The following is a 24,841-nucleotide window of genomic DNA, read 5'->3' as shown; positions in this document are numbered from 1 at the left end:
TGCAATAATGTCCTGAGGACCAGCCTTTGGTTTCCTCTAATTATTTACAAAGTGTTACTTTACAGGATAATTACTGAAAGCCTTTATCAAAAAACACACTATCCCAAAATCAGGTTACATTCACTTTTAAATAACTGAGCCCATTAGAAGCTGCATGCCTAAACCCTCCTAAGCAGTCATTTGGCAAGTGGAATAGGAAAATACCATGGTTCTATAGAATGGTCAGAGAAACCCAACTCCAAAGCTGTTAACTGCAGACTAAATGCCTCAAAACTGTTATCAAAGCTGAAAAATTTTAGTTGTACCCACTTGTGTCACACAACTCTCCTTCCCAGCCACTCAGACAGAAACACCTAAATGAATCTACTTCATCAATGCAAGTCCCACCATTCTTGCAAGGTTTTCCAAGACAGTCATTGATATCTAAAGAAAAAAAACCAACACAGTGTTATAATTGGGACTATTTTAATCAATACATTAATGCAGAAGACAGTTTCAGATTAGTGTTAAACATTTTGAAGAGCTCAGTCCACAAAAAAAGGGTGCCAGATTGATAGCCCCAGAAACTGATGTGCTCCAATGTCCACATGCCCGCCACCCACACACTTGTTTTAAAAAATTGTTATTGGTTCTAGTCATATTCTCACTGTTAATACTGGGAATTTCCTTTCATCCGGCAAATACTCTAAGTCACTGTACCATGAATGCTAGCAGTGCAGAGAAGGCTCTTACACTGCCTCACCAATATTCCTCTAAACCTGCTCTGAGAAAGTTCAAATTTGACACCTAATAAATCCATAGCTACCTGTGGAGTAATTGCCCATGAGGGCACCAGTTGTAATGAAGACACCCAGTCACTAAAAACTGGATTAAGACCACAATTTGTTTTACACAGAAAACTAAAATACTATCATATAGTGACTTTCAGCCATTACCCCCAAGACTGGGATGGGTTTGAACCAGTGACCTAGAAGTAAAGTGCTCTGTATAACATTAATTGTCCCCATTTTTAAACCAAATTTCATAGTTCCTTAAGTGACTGAAAAAAATCTCTAAGCCTTCAAGCTCTTTAAAAAAAAAAAAGAAAGATAGAAAGATTTCCACTTACTTTCGTGACAATATGTTCCAGTAAAACCCCTCTCACAGGCACAAGTAAAATTCCCTCCTGGCTGACTAATGCACCGTCCATGAGGCCCGCAAACATTAGATGAAATGAAACGGATACCTTCCTGCGTAGCATTTGTGAATACTTCTATTGTACAGCTGTCTATTACTAAGAATAAAAAGGTAAATCAGTTACTCTGAACACCATTAGCTATATATAGAAATGATTATGACTACTAAGAACTCTGACTTTTTAATCTTAGCAGAGTAAACACATTGTTCATATCTTATTGGAAGACATTTTATGCACATTCTAAGATTATAATATTAAGCAAAAGTTATCCTGCACCATCTTTCAAGATTACAAGCACATTTCCTCTCTCCCCCCCAGCCATAATGTACTCGACATGGTCTAACTTGTGCTGGAGAGACAGACAAGCTTTTGAGCCACACACAGATCTTCTTCAGCTTTGTGTGGCTCAAAATCTTGTCTCTCTCACTAACAGAAGTTGGTCCATTAAAGATATTACCTCACCCACTTTATTCTCTAATATCCTGGGACTGACACAGCTACAACTACACTGCATACGTGATCTAACTACAGCATTTAGATAAGACGCACTTCTCTCAGCCACCCTGTAAATCCTCTGTATTTTTCTCCCATTGTATTCTACATGACTTTCCAAGTAATGAATTCCTGGAGGACAGCAAATACCTTTGCAAGAACTGTTCTTGCAATGGTCCTTGAGGTGAGAACAATTCTTTCCATCGTAGTCATCAGAGCAGGCACAGTAATAATCTCCTCCTAGATCATAGCATTTAGCCCCATTCAGGCAAGGATTAGGTTCACAAAAATCAATATCCATCTGTAATAAAGAGAATCTGCTATCAGGAACTATTTCCCAGCACAGTAAGCAGCATTATCAATGTTGCCAGAGACACAGATGAAGTTATCAGAAAATTAATATTAACACAATGTTTATAAATTGCCTATATTTCATGCCATTCTACAGTGTGGAAACAGGCTGCAAGTTACTTTAGTCAACTCCACTACAAAGCAGTTCTGTTACTACTATAAAGGGATCACTTTGACGATGCAACAAGGAATTATTTGTAACTGTTTAGTTTTGTCAGCATGCTGAGTGTGGGGAAGAAATGGTGCATAACTAAAATACAAAATTTAAATTAAAGAAACGTTGTATTATGATCTCTACCTTTTACTATTTCTCTGTGTATGCTCACATACTCAGTATTATACTGTTAATTGGACCCTGGTGCATCTGTATAGTTTTCATACAATCCATTCATGCCTGCAACTATTTGTCATAATACTTCCAGAGCATTCAAAATTCTCATACAGCTGCTTAATTTTCCTACCACCCCCATTGACAGCAAACAGGCTTTTCCTTACTAAGTCCATGAATGTGCATATTTAAGAAAGATAGTTTAAAAGATCTTTTGAATCCTGTCTGTTACTACTATTAGGATGAAAATGCCAAACTTAGACAAAACACTCACAGCATGTAAACCTTTACACAGACACATCCTTTTAAGGAAGTGACTCGTCTTAATATACAGTCTTCTTGTGTCTGCTACATTTGCTTAATGCAGCCCTACTTGTCAGCAAAAGCACCTTATATCATGGTACCTTGCCTACCAACTGCTATTCTCAAGGGCCTGTTTTACTTTAGGAAAAACTGAAAGTATTGTCCTGTTAGAGTGTTTTCCTAAGGGGGGGGGGGGGGAGGAGACGGCTGTATTAGCTTCACGGCAGAATTTTCATTATTTGTCTGTAATTCTGATGATTTTAAAGATAGTTTGAAAAATTAGTCTGTAGTCAAAATGGGTAAAAAAAGTAAATTAATTTAAAGGCTCAAATATTGTAGACATATGTTTCAATTCAATGCCGTATATAAAACTGAAATATTCAATTATAAGAGTTTTCAGCGAGCTATTTTGCTCTATCCTTTTAGAGATTATTTCATGCAGACTACAAAAAGCGTTTAGATTCTGAGAAAGATACTCAGATCTGTTCTATCAGAAGTTTCAGTTTGTTTCCTTCCATAAGCGTAAATTTCCCTTTCCCAATTCAAGTTCAGTAGCTGCTACGTTAGCATCTTGAATCAGCAGAAGAGATTTCCTGCAACACTTGTGGCAGTCAGCCAACTCCCTCCATTATTCATCAGGTTTGATAAAAACCATGCAAAAGGAAGAGTGTTCAAATGATCAGACCCATGTAGAAATAGCATCTGGGCTGTGAGTTAATGGATCAGTTTAAGAACTGGTCCATAGCTATTACCAGCAACTCATTTTTAACATGATATTGGTACTGTAAAGTGGTTGTTCTATGGGCAGAGGAATTACTTTTGCAATATTTTATTTTATTAATTTAATAAATTAATTTAAATGTAAGAACAGAGAAAATTTGGCACAATCCCATCCCTAAATTCTCATCTGCCATCACTGGTGGATGTTGCTGTGCTATATTTATATTAATGCTTGTGTGAATTCTCAGAAATTCACAGGACTCTGAAAATAAAAACCAGGTACTGGATGTTAAGGACAAAGAATTCTGGGTTTTGTTTAGAAAGGGTTGAGTGCTCTCCCCACAAAAACAAATCTTCAGCATCATGAGCGGTTTTAGTTCTTGCTAATGCTTTAGCATGTAAGTTCTGAATGCTGCTGCAAGCACCACCACCATAGGAAGCATATATCTCTTGAATTTGGGGAGGCTGGCTCCCCCCTCTCCCCCCCAAGACCCTGACCCCACTTTGCCTCCTCCCTTGAGGCCCCTGCCCATGCTTGTCTCCCACCTCATTCTATGCCCCACCCCCTTTCACACTGCTCACTCCTCTCAGCCCCCCACCTTTGCTCAGCTTCTTCTTGGCCCTGTTCTACCTCCACCCTCAAACCCCTCGACCTGTCACTTGCTCCTGTGGGGAGCAGGGGAGAGAAGAGGCGGAGAGAGGGCAGGGCCTCGGGGGCAGAGGTCAAGCAGGAGCTTCCAGCAGCAGCAGTTATTTGAGGAGGCTTGGGTTCTCTTATACCCACCGCTCATGAACACCACCACACACTACTGGTGCAATATCAGGTTTAATGTCCTGACTCTGCAATCTGCTCAGTGTTCTAACTGAGAACTGGTGAGGCCTCAGATGGAGTACTGCATCCAATTCTGGGCACTACACCTTGGGAAAGATGTGGACAAATTAGAGAGTCCAGAGGATAGCAACAAAAATTATATAAGGCTTAGAAAACTTGACCTATGAGTAAAGTTTTTAAAAAGTGGCCATGTTTAGTCTTGAGAAAGGATGACTGAGGAGGAGGGGTCGGGGGTCCTGATAACAGTCTTCAAATACGCTAAGGGCCATTATAAAGAGGATGGTGATCTTTTGTTCTCCATGTTCACTGAAGGTAAGACAAGAAGTAATGGGTTTAATATGCAGCAGGGAGATTTAGGTTAGATATTAGGAAAAACGTTCTAACTATAAGGGTAGTTAAGCTCTGGAATAGGCCTCCAAGGGACGTTGCGGAACCCCCATCATTCGTGGTTTTTAAGAACTTGTTGGACAAACCTGTCAGTGATGGTCTAGGTTTACTTTGACCTGCCTCAGTATAGGGGGCTGGATTTGATGATCTCTCAAGATCTCTTCCCACCCTACATTTCTATGAAACACTTACACACATGCTTATCTTTAAGCACATAAATATCCCAGTGAAGTCCAAGGGACTACTCAAAAGCAAGCATAAGAACAGGCTTAAGCATTTGGAGGATCTGGTCCGCTCTCCCCTCCCACACACACACACTAGTATATCAAAAGAGCACAGGTCTTCACAAAGAAATGCAGAACAAATTTTTAGACTTGTTTAAGAACTATCTAATCTTAAAACACATAGAAAGACCCACCAATACGTGTGTTTACAATGCTTTACAGTTACACGTATTAGGCTGTAGCTTTAAATTTTACAGCCACTATACCACTGTACAACAAATTTGCTTATTCATACAGAGTATCAAATAACAGCTGCATTAATCTGTAATGCTCTGGCCTTGGGTTGCTCTAATTTAAACCATGTGATACGTTTCTTTCCAGAACTCAATCCAATAAAACTATTACAGCAATTTCAACATCACCCTCACCTCACAGAAGGCTCCTGCAAAGCCCTGCTGACATAGACAACGGAATCCATTGACTAGATCCTCACAGCGTCCTCCATTTTGACATGGATTGCTTGCACATTCATTTATTTCTATCTCACAGTTCTTTCCTAGATAACCACGAGGGCATAAGCAATGATAACCATTCACTTCATCCTACATAGAGGGGGAAGAAAGGGCAAGATTGGAACGAAATATTTATTGTGAAGAAAGGTGTACTTCAGACTTTCAAGATTGGAGATTTCTGCATACTATATTTACAAACAGCAGCAGCATCACACAAATTTTGGCTCCATTAAAAAAGTCAAACAAATTAATTAAGCAATACACAAACAGTTTGTGTCTCCTCCCACCTCGCCTCTTTATTTAACTAATCTGTAGATCAGCACTTGTATGCAAAATGTTTAATTAATATAAATTCTGCTTTAAGATTTTAAAGATGAGCTTTTTCTTTACAAAAGTTAATGTGATTAATACATTTTACAAAAAGATTACCTTACAAGTCCCTCCATGTTCACATTGTCCGTTACAGTCATTAATATCTATGGAGAAAATATGTAAGACGTTAGAATTTACAGCAGAACTTTGACCCTTGAAGTCTAAAGATCCAGAATGAGAAAAAAAAATCAGTACTAATTATTTTGAGGGGAGGATTTTGGCAGGATGCTTAGGGGTAATTAGAGAGGTTTGAATTTTGATGGCCTTAAAACTCACTCATATTTAAATCAGAACACAAATTTATCATATCAGTTACATTAATTATTTGATACAATATTCTTCTAGGGTAAAATCGAAAGATATTTAAGCGATATCATTTAGCATATGATGTGTGTGCGCGCGCCCATGCGTGTTTACAGTTTTAGTCTAAATCCACAGCTGAAATCAAATGCTTCATATCCAAAAAAAGAAGCATCCCTATAGACTTCAGTATGCACTCCCAGTTTACTTTGCCAAAAGTGAGGAAAACTACAGAGGCATTCAGAAACAACACAAAACCTTTTTCCCTTTAGTCATTTAGAACTACAGTAGAATCTCAGAATTACGAACACCAGAGATAAGAGCTGACTAGTCAAATTTGGAACCAGAAGAACAAATTAGGCAGCAGAGACAAAAAAAAAAAAAAAAGCAAATACGGTACAGTACACTACTGTGTTAAATGTAAACTACTAAAAATAAATGGAAAGTTAATAAAAGATCTGACAAGGTAAGAAAACTCTTGCTGTGCTGGTTTCATTTAAATTAAGATGATTAAAAGCAGCATTTTTCTTCTGCATAGGGAAGTTTCAAAGCTGTATTAAGTCAATATTCAGTTGTAAACTTTTGAAAGAACAACCATAACGTTTTGTTCAGTATCACAAACATTTCAGAGTTACAAACAACCTCCATTCCCAAGGTGTTCGTAACACTGAGGTTCTACTGTATGCTACTACCATTATATGAGGTACAATTCTTTTTTAAAGAGCAAGTTATCCCAGGGCCAATATATATACTAAAAGAAGAAATACTAACTGATATGACAATTTACTCCTTTCCATCCTGGAATGCAGTCACAGTAATATCCACCAATGAGATTTTTGCAAGAGTAAGCATTAAGACAGGGTTTCCCCTCACACTCATTAGCATCTGTGAAACAAGATAAAAGAAAGCAGAGAATAAAGAACAAACCCAGAAACAGATGTTTCTTGCACCAAGCAAAGCCTCCATGCAATCCAAGCATCAGTTACAAGAAACTGTAGAATTTTACTTATGTATACCACTAAAACAGTCTCTATATTCTAACTTTTCAATGCACAATCACTTACACGCAAGAAAAAGAAACACCATCTTCCCCTTAGACAAATCTCACAGATATTGTTAGTTAGGGCAAAGCCCTCTCTTGCTTCCATAAGTAAATTACTCCCATGCTAATTATTAATCAGCCATTGCCACAATTAAGCAGGAGCTACCATCACCACTATTTTATTTTGAAGCAGAAAAGTAAACAGGCATCCTCTAAGATCTGTTACAATTGTATGTAGGTCTGGGCTCAGATGCTTACAGGTACTAGTGTTTGCTTTTTATATCCAGTTTTGTTTCCAAAACTATTAAGCAGAACCAAGACACCAAGAGTAAAAGACCCATATCTTACAAGTTCACTGAAATATCTATCCTGACATAATAGAGCTAAATACAAAAAATCCTTTTAAAAAAACCCAATGAGTAAGAGTGAAGTGTGGAACTGTCGCCAAGAGCCATAAAAAATAATTAATTACCAAGCTGACAGGTTGCTCCAATCCACTGTTGTGGACATATACACTCAAAGCCATTAACACGATCAACGCAGGTCCCTCCACGAGCACAAGGGTTAGACTCGCATTCGTCAATATCTGTAAAATGAAAAGGTAGTCTCTATAAAACTTTTGGAAAGTACAGATGTAGATCTTTCAAAGAGGAGTAGGGGATTTAGCAACACATCTTAAGCAAGTGGTGTGAGAAAATCCTCTGCACTGCCTAGAAAATCTCAACCTATGTTTTTATTTAACCGAAAGGTGAAAAAAGTTTCAGGACTTTCTATTTGTGATCTATGACACCTCAATATTGTGACATACAGTGAATTTTTTTTTTTTTTTTTTTTGGTAATATACTGTTCTGTATTTTCCCAATATGTCCCAATAAAACTAAAATCTATTTGGAGCCTGAAGCCTGCCATTTATTTAACACAGTTCTCCCACTGTATAGTGCTGTGTACGCCACTGTTTATAAATTTAGGATTCCAAAAATTTTAGGAAGGTCTCTGCCCACTTAAAGCAAGAAGATTCACTGAATCTACTAGCATAGATTAAGTTTAGGTATTCCTTCAGTTAAAGCAAATCAACCCAAATATTCCCCAAGGCAGCTGTACTAGCATATTCTACCCACCATAAATTGGTTAGCTTCCACATATTCCAAGTAAAAAGGTCGTTCTTTAAGATTGCTAATATGAAGTCAGCAATGACAGACATACTCTGCTCTTAAGCTAGTTTAAGCGGTGCTCCTGTGTGGTTAGGGAGTTAACACATCACTAATTAGCAACCCACACTGTACTCAGTTCTAAGTATTTACATATAAATTATGAGTTAAGCAGTTTGAAGAGAAATACTTTAATCTTCCTGCATTGCAATAGATTTTATGAGTTTATTTAGGTGCAAAGGAAACTTGGGGCATAACATACATACATTACATTACATAAAGCAGGTAGATAGACTTGGGGCTCATCTCCACGGACAGTGGTGAGCTGGGCTGCTATAGCACTTTAGTGAAGATGCGTCTGCAAGAGGCAGTAGCTGTGTTGACAGGAGAAGCTCTCCTGATGAATAGTGCTGTCTACACTGGGGGTTAGGTCAGTATAACTACATCAATCAGGAGTGTGGATTTTTCCCACCACTGAGCAACAGTTATACTGATGTAAGTTTGTAGTGCAGATGTGGCCTTAGTTATACTTTCGTTAACTTTTAGTCCTATAGTGCAAACACAGCTGCTTCTTTCAATGCCTTCCTGTTTTTCTAAGTAACTCAAGAACAATACCATAGACATACATGATAAACGGTTTGGAATACACAACTACTAAACAAAAAATCAACTGGTATGGCATGTTACCTACTTTGCCACATAGCAGGCTTATTCAGCCAGATGTGTAACAATCCTTCAAACCCAATATGCTAAAATCAGCTTATTTGTACCTACCAACAGCACATGTTGGTCCGCTCCACCCTGATGGACAATGGCATTTGAAACCCGATGAAATTTCATAGCAGCTTCCACCATTAGCACAGGGATTTGATACACAAGCATGCTCAGCTAAAGAGAAAAGAAAGTCTTCCTAAACAGAATGATTACACAGTACACCTCAACCAGGATCTAAAATTATTTTAATTGGACACCTTCTAGTCAGAACTAATTCAGTAGCCAGAGGCAACATAAAAAGTGAGGATGCCTGCACAGATGGGAAGCTCAGGCTGTCCCATCCTTACCTGCTGAGATGGGAAAGGTGCTAGATTCCTGTCGGGGACTGAATCTGAACCCTGCTCAGAGGCACTATATTTCATATCAGCCTCTCAACTTCTGTAACTGTTAGGAAGCAAAAGGGAGATCACCTAATGTCTCAGAACCTCCAGACACTTGGAGGTGTCTCCACTAACCTATTTCTCCCTCCCACTTTCTCCACAGCCTCTGCTTTTGGAGCTTTCACTTCTGAACTACTCCAGTGCCTTCCTCCACTCATACTCATACTATTAACTTCCTCAAGATGAATAGCAACAGTTCAAGTGAGAAGGGTCCCCTTTACAGAGTAATTTCACTTTGCTACTGTTTCTTGGGAATTATTTTGGGGAAGTTCTATGGCCGGTGACATACAGGTCGGACTAGACGATCACTGTGCTCCCTTCCGGCCTTGGAATCTATGATATAGGGCGGCTGCAAACTCAAGACAGCAATGCACGGGATTATTTTTGGAAGGTTTTTCACTAACAGAACCTGTTGTTTTAAAATCAGGTTAGACTCTGGATGATTTAAGTGCTTATTTATCAGGGAAAGTTTCCCATTTTCCACTCACAAATGGATTTTTGACTTTAACCCACAGGGAGATTACCCAGTTCACTATTTAATTTCATTCTACCTGGGCACCAGACAGTCATGGGGAAATATAAGTGATTTAACACTACAATATCTTAGTAAACCAATCTATTTTATCAACAAGCATTCTAGCCCTTAATCTGTAGTAATTATAGCTAAAAACCCATGGCATTAGGAGCCACATGCATTTTCAGCCCTCATCTTCCTTTTTTTCAAGAGAACTAGAAAGTTCCCCCACAACACTAACAAAGTGAAGAAAATATTATATTGTTGTCCATCTTATCCAGATTGGTGCTACAAACTTGGCTCGCTAGAGGTATAGGCAAGATTTACTATTTATGTAGCATTACTGGATCACATGGCACGATATGAGAAATTAAACAAGGGATATGTTCTGGTAAGTTTACAGTCTAATGTCCACAGATAACACAATGCATCAAGATCAATAGGTAAGTGGGAGAGAGAAAAGGAAGAAGGAAAAGCACTCAGGGGACAGAGCAGGAACACTGTTCCCCCCTACCCCCCACCAGCAGTGATGATTCACGAACATGAACACCAGATTTTGATAATTTGGATGAGCAACATTTAAGAAGTTACCAATTTATTGAGATTAGATGCTGGTGTGGCAACGGGGATTTCCAATGGTAAAGACTGGAAGTTAGCAGTGGAACAAAAGCTGAAGTGAATGAGATTTTTGAAGGGATTTGATGGAATTACGGTATTCGGCAACAAAAGAGAAGAGGTCTACAGAGTGGTCTGAGGAGCTCACAGTGAGCAGAGTGACAGACCAATAATTAAAATGGGCATGGATAAGAGTGCAGGGGGCAATGACAAGGTCAAAAGACGAGATGTAGACAGAAGATTCAAAGATCATCTGACCATGAGTACAGTCAAACATGAACAGCCAAGAAGTCAAGGAAGAAAGTAAAGGGAAATATAGCCTGGCTATGAAACTGTTGGAGAGGAAGCCATTTTCAGAGTGGTGCAATGGGTAGGCTCAGAGCTGGCTAGGCTGACGTCAGGGAGGCTAGAAGAGAGGTTGCACTAGAATTATGCTCGAAAACTTTTCTTCTATGCTCATTATGGACATACCTTTGTACCTAACATTTGACTCTCTACTATTCTCAAGAATATTCCATAGCAGGGCTTGAGCCCACTTTCTAAACTGTTTAATGTTGTTGAATTGGGTCCTTTGTGGGAAGAGAGTATTTAAAGTGTCGTTTCTTTTCTTCAGTGTGAGGGTGTAGGCAAATAACTGGCCAACTTTGGACTTTCAAATATTTTTTTAAAATTACTTTTAAAAGTGCTCTCCTTCCTTTTCTTCTATCACAGAATACCAGCCCAGGTAGACTTCTACTTTACTGGAGGGGTCAGAGCTAGCAATGACTTTCACAAAAGCCTGTAGCACCTTGAAGTGATCCAGGTATGTATGTGCACAGGTGGAAGATAGGGAGAGAGTATAGTAGAAAAAGTTACACCTGAATCCCCTTCCCAGAATAATATGGGACAGTTTAATATTGGGGGAGGAGGAAGGGGCAAGGGGAGGCAGTGCAAGGGAAAAAAAAACAAAAAAAGGAAGAAAGATGACACACTGGGCCTGATCCAATCTCCACTGCAGTCAGTGGAAGACTTTCCATTGTCCTCAGTACTCTTTGGATCAGGCCGTTTAAGAAGGAAGAAAGCAGGAAGCTGGGAAGCATCAGCAGCAGCATCTGTACCCTTCCCTCCAAGGACCTAAATTTGCAGGTAGGTGGAGAAATCTTCTGCCAGTTTCCCAGAAAGGAGACAAAAATGGGATTTTGAAAGGGAACTCTTACGATGACTCCTCTTGGAAGTCAAGGCAGCTTTAAATAGAAATAATTCCTTCCTCTCTCCATATGTAGGTTGGATGGGGAGATGGTTTCCCTGCAAGAAAACCAGCAGGCTGCTTAGAGCACCATCCACAGTGCTCAGCTTCCGCTCCCCTCTACAACTGAATAACATAGCTTCAAATTCAAGTAGATGCACACAATGGTCATCAGTACCAATTTCACAGTTCTTTCCAGAGTAACCATCTGGGCAAGCACAGTGATATTCGTCTGGTTCGGTGTTCATACAGGTTCCGCCATTCAAGCATGGGTGGTGATTTCCACAGTAGTTTAAATCTGGACAGAGAAGAAAAGAAAATGCCAGTTGACAGGTGTAACATAAATCCCAAAGTTACTGTTTTAGTTCACATTCAAGGGACTACAGGCACACATCACCTTCTTGGCTTGAATAATATGCCCTACCTCCCCCTTAATCCATTTTGACTTCAAGTCAATCACTAGCGAGCCTGTCATCCCATTGCTCTCCGTGGAATAGGAAAGGATGGACAACAGACAACTGTATCAGTAAGAGGGTAAAAAACATCACTCCAAGCCGCTTGCCTTAAACTCTTTATCCTTATGATGTTTAAGCAGCCATTTGCCACAAAAGGATTAGTGACAGATGTGCTCAGATAATTATTAATTGTTTTTGCAATGTGCAAATTACCAGTTAATCAGGCAATTTTATTAATTTTTCCTGTAAATTAATGTTAAGTACCTTTGTTACACAGCAGACCTCCCCAGTTGGTTTCACAATTACACTGCCATGGTTCTTTGCAGCTCCCATGAGCACAGCCTGGGTAGCGGACACACTCATCACACAACTGTCCTTGCCAACCATAATGACACCTAAGATATAAGTGAACATGTTAAATGAGCTTAATTATCTGCGGTACAGGTATTCAGAGTGTTACATGTTGAACACGCCATTTGTTTAAATAATGAATGCTAAATGTAACAGAATATTGAAGTGTTATTTTCTTTTCTTTTAGAACTTGCACACCACTCTTAAACTAGTCAACACCTAGAACGCCTTTGCTATAACTCACTAGGAACAAAGAAAGCAGACCCCTAGAGTATCACAGTAACCTATTCTAAACAGTATGCTCATGTACATACTCGTTCCTTCACAAGAGATCCAACCCTTACACAGTTAGAAATTATCATGCCTCACAGCAGTGTAAAAAGATGGATTGCATAAACTATTATATTATTTGAAATGAAGACTAAAAGTTCTTTTAGTGGACAAAGAGGCACACATCATATTTTTGTTCTGTGAAGATTGCTGGGAAGAGATTAGCTAATTTGTTCTAGAGTACTACACTTATTTCAAGACCTGGGGGGGTGATCAAAGATGCAGCTGTCTTGTCAATTTTATTGGAGTTATTTTAAGAACTCTTTCTGCAGATTTAGCCTGTTATGTTCCCACTGTTCTTTAGCAGCTTAATCTAGTGCCCTCTTTACTTGGAACAGACAAAATGAAGTAATGAACATTTGAGAAATACATAAAAATTAAAGTAATTAAAAACAGTTTAATGTTTTGTTACCAGGTTTCTTCAAAGACCTTTCTCTTCAGATGAGGCTGTTTGTAACAATGCAGACCTATACTACTAAGGCCCAGAATTCTGTTAGCGACCATACCTGTGTGCTCTATAGGAAAGTTGTGTCTAAAGCGTAAGCCTCCATCCAGAAGTTATGGCTTTAAATCAGAAGGAAACTCTCGGAATAACTATAGCATTAAAGAGAGCAGGTGTACTATCTTAAATTGCCATCAACAAAACCAGCAAGAATTCCTTCCCTACCTCAGATGGTCTTTTTTAAAGAGTATATAAATCTTTCAATACAAGCCTATTCGACAACTATTTATATCTGGTCGTTGGTTGAAACGGCTATTAAATATGCTTCACTATAGTCACAGAAAGCCTCATTAGAAAAATCTGTTTGTTAGACAACATTGTACAGATATAATCCCTACATGCTCTGTGAAGGAGGAGCATTAGCAACAAAGCTACATTTTTCATACGAATGTCAGTGTCACATTATCAGTACCCCTTTGGAATGCAGTAAAAGAATGGAACTAACATTTGTAGCCATTTTGTGTGAGTGGAAGAGGGAAATCCAATAGGGAATCCTTTTTCACTGGGAAATAAAATATTAGTCTGTTTAATAAGGAGCTATGGTTCCTGAGACCATATGTTGGCAGCCTGATAGTATTAACACAGAGGACAGTATTTACACAAACTACTCCATGCTGAAAGCTCTGAATTTCTGCTCTTCTTTATTGAGTTATAAACAAAGGTAGCTTTTTTCATGTACCCACATATGTTTATAGTCTCATTGGTAAACTTTAAAACTATACTGTGGCAGTGATGGTGCTGGAGATTGCTCTGATACTACTTTAGGTTGCAATTACATACAAGTTGTGGGGATTAACATAGTACAAACTCAGTTATCTACACATTTCAGGGTACACAGTTTATTCAGATAATTAAAAAAGAGTCAGATGAACAAGGGTTGCCAGAATATATAAGCTCTACAGGACAGCAGCCCTCTCCTGCTGTGTTAATACATTGAATTTTTAGTATGAACTAGCTTTCTGATTATATTTATTTTATTTTGCTATTCATTCTCTTTCCTCTAGACAGTACTAATTACATACTCACAGAGTACAGCAATTTCCAGTGCTAAGATATCTACTTATGGTAAAAAATGTATAATTTCTTTGATGTTTTAAATTGTGGCAATACAATTCTGGTATTTAAGTACATTCTCAACACACACTTCAGCTTCTGTAACTTGGTTCATTATTGCCAACAGAAAGTCCATTTTAATCCAGAGATACCTACTGACATATGTGGCATGTCAAATGACTATGACAAGAAAGTGTCTTTCTATAACTGCTGTTTATATGGGCTACGAGAAACTGAAAAGCTTATGCATCAGCAAAGCAGAATAATTAGTTGGTTAAGAAATTTGTCTTAAAATAATAATTGTGCTTTAGGAGCATGGAGAGGGCAATGTAAATTATCTTTTGAAAAAATGGAATTTAAAAGCTGTTTTGCCTTTACTAGAACACAAAAAATGCTTATTTGGCAAGAAAGGGTTACAGCTTGTTCATGACATATACCGGAAACAAAGTTTACAGTTAAAGTTGAATTACCATTATACTCTAGGGAAATCACTTCTACAAGCTACCAGGAGTCCAACCAAAGGAACACAATATTTACAAGTCAAAAGGTTACTATGTGGTAAACTGATCAGTCTTCAGTTTACAAGGAAGAGTAAATTAGGATTTCCTCTCAAACAGGAAGTCTGGTCGCATCCTACATTAGCAGGTGCTAGAACAGCTTTAATTCCACTTCCTTCTTGAAAGATAAATGTTTACATGGATCTCTGCTCATTCCTACAGCAAAATGTGATTAAAAAGAAGAAAAAAAACTTGTTCAACTTGTTTTGAAGCTTATGAGAAAATCACGTCAAAGCACTAAGGTAAAGAACTTCAGTTCATCACAATAAAAACAAATGTTTGGGACGGAATGGAGTTACACTTAGAAAAAATGGAATTAATCTATTCTAGTCCTGGCCACTCCAGTAAACAAAGCCCAAAGAGAAGCTGTTTACGCAGCCAACTGTGGACTAGATTAAATTTTTCTCATTAGGAATGGAAAAGCATACTTGAAGTTTCCATAATCTTAAAATTAATTTTGAATCCGATTATGAATATTGTAAACCATTTTTTGCTATTTAAAGTGGAATCCCCATGTATGACAGCCTATGTTCAGAAAATCCAAAATCGACTGGGGTTAATTTCTTGTCCCTTTCTCCCTTTTCTGCCAATTTTACTCACACTAACTTTGTGACCATGGCTATGCAAAAGTAAATCAGAGATGGCTTAATCTCAACTTTTTCTGGGTTACTAACAGTACAAAGGAAGTTACCATAAATAGATTGTTATAGTTCAATGCTTTCCTGTGGGAAGGTTGAAGCGTACATATCAGGTCTCAGACCAGATAGGCCCTCTAGGTCAAGATTAAGACATCAATCACAAAAGGGAATGCAACAAGCAAATATAGGAATGATCTTTAGTAATTTTAAATAAACCCTCTCTCCCCAAATTTATAAAAAAAAGATGAATATTTCTATAAACCTAGCTTAGCTTCTTTCAAAAGCAAATGAAAGAGGTCTACATTTTCTTTAGACTACAGAGGAATTGGTAATAATGGAAACCTACAACCTAAGTTAAGGCTGAAGTAGGCTATTTTAAATAACAGTACTAGCAAAATGTGTAGAGGCATCAAATTTCACATACTAAATAAAGGTAACCAAAGGAAATAATTATGCAGTGGATTAATGTGTATAGTTATTTTCAGCTATATTAGCATGAATTGTATCAATAGATTTAGGTTTGTATAAAATACTTGTTCACATTGCTAGTAAGCGTGGCATGAAATAGGTAAATGACGGTCTGACTTTTGCAGAAATGCTACACAGCCTTAATGCACTCAAACAGCTGACACAAGGTCAAGATATCTCACAAGACTCAATAAGAAATACTGTCTGATACTCACTAGAGCCCCAAATTGAGTTCAGAAACAGTAGCAAAAAATCCAAGAAGAAAATGCATTAAAAGACAATATACTGGTGACAATGTGGCTGAGATATGGTTCAATTGGAGTTTTGATATTCTACTACAAGTAGAATAGTTTTAAAAGTGTTAAGACTATACAAAGTTAAGACCCAATTTTTAGAATGATCATTTTGTAGAAGAGGAGTATTTACCAAAGAACATTTAACTCTTAGATTGTGCTTGCATTATGCAGATAAAATACACTAGAAACAATCTTGGAAAAGCTCGGCCATCAACTACAATAATCTGCCATGAGCTTCAGATCATCATCCAAAACCTTGTCCATTTCTGAGAAGGACTAAGCTTAGTAGCTACATCAGATGTCCTCAGCATAGATAAACTTGTATGAGAGTGTAGCTGGTAGACTGCTGATGTAGGCATTGAACAGCATTGGTGAAAGAAACTGAGCCTTGAGGAAGGCCATTGATCTGACAGTTGCCTATGTGTACTCTAAACCACCTGTTTTGGAGAAAGCTCTACTACTTCGACCACCCAACACGGTGCAATTAGAGAGAGTTTAAACTAAAGGCCTCTGTGCCAAACGGTGTCATAGGTGGCAGTCAAATCCAAGAAGACAGCTCCTGTCTTTAGATTTTGTTGAAAACAGTTTTTGATAAAGGTGAACAAGGCCAGAGCTTGACCACAAGTGCTGCGTCCTTTCCTGAAACCTGCCTGCTCAACCTGAAAGACATCATCCAAATCCGGAGCAAATCATTGGAGGATCAAATGCTCAAACACAAAGACGCTGATAGCAAGGATATTGGACAGTAACTCAACATGTTGTAGGGGTCCTTGCCAGGCTTAAGAATGGCAATAATCATTGCTCGATGCCAAGTGCGTGATAACGTCTCCTCATTTATGACCCGTATGTAGAAGTTAGTAAGCCACTGACACACCTTTGGTCCAAGATTGAACAAAACAAACAAACAGTTGTGACCAGACAGACCATGTGGGTGAGATATGATCTTTTATTGGACTAACTTCTGTTGGCAAGAGACACAAGCTTTCAAGTCCCACAGTGCTCTTTTTCCGGTCTGCATGACCAGAGCAGTGAAACTGACTTACAAAGAGGGACATCTTAATTTTGAGAGCTCTTTCCTTCCAGAAGACAGTGGAGGGTTTTATATGTTGGGCTGTGACATAAGTCAGAGTCCATGCATAGGATCCAGGGATAGAATCCTGACAGGAATCTTAACAAATGAAAGAAGCTGGGCTTGGAATTTCATATGGACTTCTTTGGGGAACCCAATTAATATTTTGTATCTACGTTTGGCTAGTAAGGTTCATGTTTGGCTAAATATTTCAAGTCCTGATGGTAACAAATCAATATTATCAATTTGCAAAACAAAGATGAGAAAAAAGGTATTTTATACACAGAGGTAAAGCCCCTCTTAAAGGCTAATTGTCTCTAAAAGACATTAACTGGAAGCAGGCTGAATCTAGTGATCTTGAATCCCACCATTTCACTTTACTAGTCTATCTTTTTAAGAAAGGGTAACATAGAATTAAATGGCTTAAATACATGCACACACACATTCCCCAAAACAAAACAAAGAAAAAACTTCTGTTTGGGGGACTGATTTATGCCAATTTGCAGACCACACTTCCATAGACAGATAAAACTCAATACATTACACAGGATTCTTTAATTATATCCGCACTAACAGGGGCTTCTGCACTACAGTTATACATCAGTATCCCACTCCTGTGTGTCCTGGCCAGCTGTGGAATATCAGGCTCCTACCATTCTTTTGGTCAAAGCATTTCAAAGAAGCAGAAGGAACCTAATGCACTTCCAAAGACTGAACTGAAATACTTGAGCCTAAAATAAAAATTCTAAAGAGAACACCTACATGAGGGAATTTTAACAGAAAATGTAAATCTTTAAACAAAAGAACTTTACTTCTTTGCTTCTGTTTTGCAGGATTTAGGGAGTAAAGATCACAACTGTGTGCTGTTACTTACGTGTACTCCCCCCCCCCCCGCCCACCCAGAGCCTTCCTGACAAATAATAAAACTCCTCCTGCACTTAGACTTCAGTTAGAAACGTTAGCCAAAACACTCATGACAGGAAAACAAAGCAGATCCAGTAACACTAATGACAGAAGCAAAATGCATCATTCAGTGGGTAAAAAAAGTCTAGTCAAATGGAAAAAAAAAATGACTAAATTTTCTGACTTACACAGGATGGTGTTGCATAGGCCAGAACAATAGCCACATATTAGTTATTTACTTAAAATAGGTATAAAGACTCTGCTTAATTTAAGAGTTCAATTATTATATATTAGGAGACAACATGGTCTAGTTATTAGAAAACACTGCGTGGGGGATCCAGATTTTAAGTCCTGTTATTGTTCTAGCTCAATGAGAAGTGCTCAGTTAATGAAATCTGCTCAGGTTTGAGGCTTTTCCCCCTCCAGATCTGAAGCACGCATTGACTACTCCATGAGAAAAAGGCTTAAGTCAGAAGGTGAGGGAGGCCTGAGTTCTTTTCAAGAAAAAATGCCAAACTGAACACCTATCAGGAATATGCCCTTCACCAAAACAGAAAAAAGGCATCTTGAGTGCCCATCATTCAGCAGGGTAACCACATTAGAGGGGAAAGTCTGGAAGCCTGGGAACTTTGGGCTGGTTCACACTTAATGCGCGATTCGGCGGCAGTCGACGGGAGTTACGCAAACTAAGCAGAGTAGTTTGCGTAACTGACCGACTGATCTGCTTCCCTTCTGCGTGCTGTTCTCACTGAGCTGAGCCGACAGGAACACTCAGCGCTACGCTACTTGAGGGGGTGGACTTACTCAGTCGACTTCCTGATCAATCAATCTGGTGATGGCGATTTTGCCGCCGTCAGTCTGAACAGAGCCTTTGTTTCAGTCATTGGTTCTAAACCCCTGTGTTAGGGAAGTCCCTAACAGTTTTTTGTTTGTTTGTATTAGCCAACAGCCTTTAAACAACTCATCCTAAATCTACACTAACCACAACTGTACTATTTACACTAGTACTATCTATATAGATATGTACACAGAGAGAGGATTTAAATTGCATAGTGTGCAAAGAGCAGTGGACAACGCCAAGGGTTCCCTCTTGCAATCAGAGGCAGTAAGAAGGAAATGAGGGAAGATTGGGCCCATCTGCCCTTGGATATGAGGAGCAAGTGTACCTCGGGTACTGACGCCACCCCAAAGGACAATGCTGTCCAAAAACTAATTTCCCAGTCCATTTGACTTAGTCTAAACATCCTCCATAAGACATGTTTTTATTTATCTCTTAGAAATGCATTTAAAAAAAAAAAAAAAAAAAGCAAAGAAAAGAAAAGATGCGTGATGTACATCTAGGGCCCTCACATGGGGGGGGGGGAAGAGGGGGTACACTTTACCGGGGCCTGGAGGCCCTGGCCCAGGCTGCAATCCCCATGGGTATGTGGGTGAAAGGGGGCCCGTGTTACAAGTTTGTACTGGGCCCAAAAAAATTATGCTTGGGCCCTGTGTACATCTACCATAGCTCTCTGCAGATTAAATTTTAATTCCATAACATGTTGAACACTGAGACTTGGCCCTTTTAAATTTTGTTTTCTAAGCAAGATTCTCTGTAAAAGCTTAAAGTAAATCAAAACAAAAGGAAAGTACACACAGACTTTATTCACAACACTACCATCCTGGCAAGGTAGGAACAATGTAGTTTGGATGCTAAACATATCTGGAACTTCTCCAAACACATGCCAAAGTGGATCATGAGGAAATGAGAAATTAAGTGATTAAATGTACTGACAATTTATTGAGAGTGGTACCAAAAGACTCAGATAGCCTTTGGGTACCCCCATATCTATGGTAATCTGGACTCACTGTGGTGTGCAGGGCCCAATTACTCTGAATAAGGTTACTTCAACGAATAACTGTTATACCAAAGTTCACACATTGCTGTGTAGCAGAAAAAATACAGTTTAGTATGTATGACGATCTGTGATTGCTGTTGTTCAAACCGTATCTAAAAACCCAAATCATACCCACACCATATAAGAAAACAAAAATTGCTCACACCACCACAACTTCTCTGCAATGGTCTTTGATGTGAATCAGCTCAAGGTACTATGAAGTCACTGATCAACAATGCAACTTGGTCTGCAACCTAAGAAAAATCCAGTTTTTAAGACAGACTAGGGGCCTCAAATCTAGCTATTTTATCAGACAGTTTTTAACAGTTGATTCCAGTCTATACAAGAGCAATTGGTTTGATCTCACTAATGTCATTTTGCCTGTCATCCGAACAAGTTTTTCCCATTGTTGCTTCTTCTGAACTGACTCTGAAGTAAAATGAACAAGAGGAAAACCATTTCTGAAGCACAGCATATTCCTTAATAAGTAGAATTCCTGCATACGTTATACTTTGTAAAATACCTTAAAATTACTCAACTCCATGCTGACTTATTCTAGAATAAGGTACCAGCATAATAGCTCTCCTCTCAAGACAAGAAGGAAACAAAATCTGAAAAATCCTCTTCCCCACCCACAACCACAAGAGACGGCAGACCATTCTCAAGATAACTTTTTACACGGGCTTTCTACAGGGGTCCCAAAGTAGGTTAAAATGAAGACCTGGATTTAAAGATCAGAGAGGCATGGAAGCTTTCCACCAGATTTAAGGATGCCAGTCATGATGCTGCTGCCAAAAGGCAGAACTGAGGATTCCTTATTTACTGGCTAAATGGCTGCATCAAACTGCTAAGGTTCTAAGGTCTTCCTCTACAGGAGCACTTAGTCCAAGGAATCACTTTGAATTACTTGATATCCAGAGTAAAAAGGCAAAAAAATTATTTCAGTAAAAAGCTGGTATTTGAATCCTCACACTACATCAAAGGTGAAAACAGATTATGCAACTTTTCTGCATATAAAACCAATTGTGAAGTTTGAGAATAAGGCAGATCAGTTTATGAGCCAGATTACTGGCACCAGTAGACTTCCACACCTCTCACACCCCTTCGCCGTCCTTCCATTTTTTATTTTCCCTTAGAATTAGAAAGCAGTCATTGTTTTTACCTGTTAAATGAGGGTGGCAATAATACAAAAATACAAAGAAGGAATTTAGATTATAATTCGATAGCTCCAAACACAATTATCCCAAGTACATCTAAACAGCCTTCCTTGCATGGCTGTAAATAACAAAAGGTCGAGCCTGCAAGCCTTGTTTATACTTCAATTCTCCACCTTTCTACAGAAAAATTCTACTATTTAGTCAAAGTGTTCCTTTCTAATGTACAGTGATCTCTACCATGGCATGCAAGAACAAGGTATTAAGTATCAGCTGTGAGGTTGGGCTTGTGCAATCAGTAACACATCATTTCTAGCAAGACTCACTGCATTAATGGAAGCTTTAGTGTCATAGTATTAACTTCTATTGATCAGTCCAATATTTCTTTGACGGACATGCAGGGCTTTTTTTTTTTTTTTTTTTTGGGGGGGGGGGGGGAAACAGCGTATAGTAGATCTTCTTTGATACCTTAGGAGATTCTACCAGTCTCTCTACTTGCTAACCAACGTCTATGGCTTGGCAACAACACTTGTAGGTGTGTGGCAATTCTCCAAAATTTGGAGTTTAATGACATCCCCCCACACACACCCCTCCCCCCATACCACTGGAAGGCTTATTTTATGTACATTTAGAAGAGGAGCTGTCAAGTGGTGCTATATGCCTGTAGGAGAGGTGTAACAATGGTATCCAAAATGGGAATGTCAGTTTTTGCACAATTCTAGAAATACTGCAACGTAACTTAAACTGTAAAAACTGTAGTTAATTTCAAACATCTTAATGTGGTGTTTGGTAGTTCTAACCAACAAATGACAACATATTAAAATAATTTTGTTGGTTTTGTATGGGCAAGTTTTCTTTCCCCCCTCAGAAATGGAGCTGTTTAATACGCAGCAAAAATGGCAGATATCAATATTTTACAATATATACTAAAAATATTTTCACATTACATATTCTTAATTGTCAAAGTATTTCACAAGGGAAAATACTTTCTATGTTGTCAAGTGAAATTTGCTGACCTGATCAATCTCACACTGCAGATTGTGCATGAGTAGCAGTAGATTGCATGCCCCTAGTTTGTACTACATAATGGGAAGATATAAGCTTATGTGAATTCCTAATGCAAAGCTTCTGTATATACAATGTAGCATCTAGTCTGCCTGGTAAAAAAAGTTTTAGTTTGTAGCTGCCTATGCATGCAGGATTAGCCTTTGAAATATTCTAGAAACTAGCTTTTTAATTCAGTGATGCTTATGCACAGGTCAGCATTAGTGTTAGAAATGACAATGCACAGCCTCATATTATGAATATGCAAAATCTCAGAGAAAAAAAGTGGCTAAACAAGTCCTTAACTTTGTACTGAAAGAGGAATGAAAAGCATGTTATAGCTCTTACCAGCCACGTCATCAACAATATGACAAACCCATTTGATCCTGAATCACAGCCAAAAGGTGCTTATCATCAACATATTTACTGGACTGCCTGGGATATCAGATGTACAAGTGTCTCTACTAAAATAGCAGATGTTGGTGAAGAATAGAGAGTTAAAAGAGGTGCACTTGATTCTAATGGGACACGTAGCTCCTTCAGACAAGTTAAGAAACCTGGTGTCACATTTGTTGACATGGCAAAAACAACCAAATTTAAGCCTGGCAAGATAGGGACAATCACAACAGCGATAGGACCAAAAATTGTCTTCCGCAGAACCCTGTCCTCAGCAAAATGCCGAGATGAAGTTTCAGTACCAACTGTCTTAGTCACCCAGTAAGACCTGTGCCTATGTCCCTCTTTCATACGGATGGAACATGAGAAAAATAAACAGACAAAACTGAATTAGGGCATCAGTTGGAAGCTTAAATTGAAAGAATCCATGAGGTAAAAGCATGCAACAAAGAAACCATGATGTAAATCAGAGACTCCCTCGCTATCATATAAATGATGGCCGGAGACAAATTTCACACATTTGATTAACTGGCTGCTGAGTACTTGAGGCAGGTCCTAAAAGGATTTGACAAAGCTAATTCTGTAATTGAAGTCTTCGACAATAACAGTAACTCTGAAAACTGCAGACAGACCATGCCAGACAGGATCTAAAGGCGGATGCAAGAAATGCCAGGTGATTGGTAGACGCCCTGTGCCTCCATGGAAAGAGTTCCTAAACATGGCATCCAACAAGGAGTCCCTTATAAAATTTCTCCCTGAATACATGGTTTAAATGCACCTGAGATTGTAGGAGCATACCCAACCAAACACTCTTTCTAGTTGGAGGCTTTACCACTGGTGAAATAGCAAAGTCCATTACCAGCAGAAGTGTTGAAGAAGTCCACCACTGTACTCAAGAGGAAGTGGACACAAGGATGTTTCTGCATGCTCTATGTGCCATTATGGCTTTTGGGCCCCCTTCTATTAAAGGAACCAAAGTAATTAGGTCACCTGATACACATTTTGGCCCTTGCTGTTCACCAGTTTCCAAAAATGGAACGTGTAGATAAAAATGGATTGAAACAGGCACTATTGACGAGCATCCATTTCACACAGTCCATGCAACTTACGAAGCACTCACTCCTGACTTCTGCAACATACTTCCTGCTGCACAAGTGTTAACAGGATGTGACTGTCATCCCTATTTGGTCATAGGGTGAAAAAATCTGCGTTGAATGTTGTCAACACAAAGCTTACTGCCTCAGAAATCTTGCAAAACTGGGAGAGGGTAACGGACAAGCTGTCATTTCTGCAACAAGTAAAATTGGTAGCAGTGTTGTATGACCAGAGCAGAAAAGAAAAGACGACCCATAGAAATCTGAATTGCTTGAGCCTAGTCATCAAAAAGGACAAGTCACTGGCCACACTCCCACCAGGCAAGGATAGTTTTGAAGAGCACATCAAAAAAGCATCTTGGCAAACAAAGATTTTGATATCTTCACACACAGGTAAATCAGATATTGGATCACCACTGCACCATAGATGGAAGAGTGTGGATGATGAACTACTTCCTGTATTCTTCAAGGGCCCCATGACATCTGAGCTTCTTCAAGACTTTCTCTGTGCCTGTACCATGAGGAGTCACTGCACATTCAACTGTCTGTAGTCAGAACACTCTTCCCTGCACTGAACTATGTGCATTCCAATGCAATGAAGACTGGTAACCCACACACTCAACACAGATCATAATGATGAATAAGATGACAATAATAATGATGACTAGAAACGTCACAGTCTTATTACATTTCAAGGATACCTGATCAAATGTATTATTAGATTCTGTTTTATTCTTTTAGTTTATGATGATGCTTTGAGGTCACAGAAGAAATCCAATTTTGTGTCTTGAAATAATACATAGAGTCATGAAACTAACAAACAAATGCAAATATTTCCAAGTGGTCATTTTAATGGGTTGATGGTGTCATTGTTTAACTTCATTTCTATGGTAATGACACCATTTGATAGCTCCACATCATACCTCATCTTAAAGTAGACATAAGCAGCTTTCAAATT

General features: G+C 38.7%; 1 protein-coding gene across 2 annotated transcripts in view; it reads right to left on the bottom strand.

The window, feature by feature from the left end:
• Positions 1–24,841, bottom strand: part of JAG2 (jagged canonical Notch ligand 2) — a 100,483-nt gene that overhangs the window by 28,540 nt on the left and 47,102 nt on the right. For both annotated transcript variants that reach the window (XM_067554946.1, XM_067554945.1), the window contains exons 6-15: positions 12,416–12,546; positions 11,875–11,994; positions 8,963–9,076; positions 7,513–7,626; positions 6,770–6,883; positions 5,756–5,802; positions 5,243–5,416; positions 1,820–1,970; positions 1,109–1,273; positions 310–423 (exon numbers count right to left, since the gene is read on the bottom strand). In XM_067554946.1, the coding sequence (XP_067411047.1) occupies positions 310–423; positions 1,109–1,273; positions 1,820–1,970; positions 5,243–5,416; positions 5,756–5,802; positions 6,770–6,883; positions 7,513–7,626; positions 8,963–9,076; positions 11,875–11,994; positions 12,416–12,546 (1,244 nt within the window). The remainder of the gene's footprint in view (positions 1–309; positions 424–1,108; positions 1,274–1,819; positions 1,971–5,242; positions 5,417–5,755; positions 5,803–6,769; positions 6,884–7,512; positions 7,627–8,962; positions 9,077–11,874; positions 11,995–12,415; positions 12,547–24,841) is intronic.

This window comes from Emydura macquarii, unplaced genomic scaffold, assembly GCF_026122565.2.
Source record: "Emydura macquarii macquarii isolate MOO-44397 ecotype Brisbane River unplaced genomic scaffold, CSIRO-AGI_Emac_v2 contig_1551, whole genome shotgun sequence".
Lineage (NCBI taxonomy): Eukaryota > Metazoa > Chordata > Testudines > Chelidae > Emydura > Emydura macquarii.
Note: the sequence above shows the minus strand (reverse complement) of the source record. Positions and strands in the feature narration are given on the sequence as shown.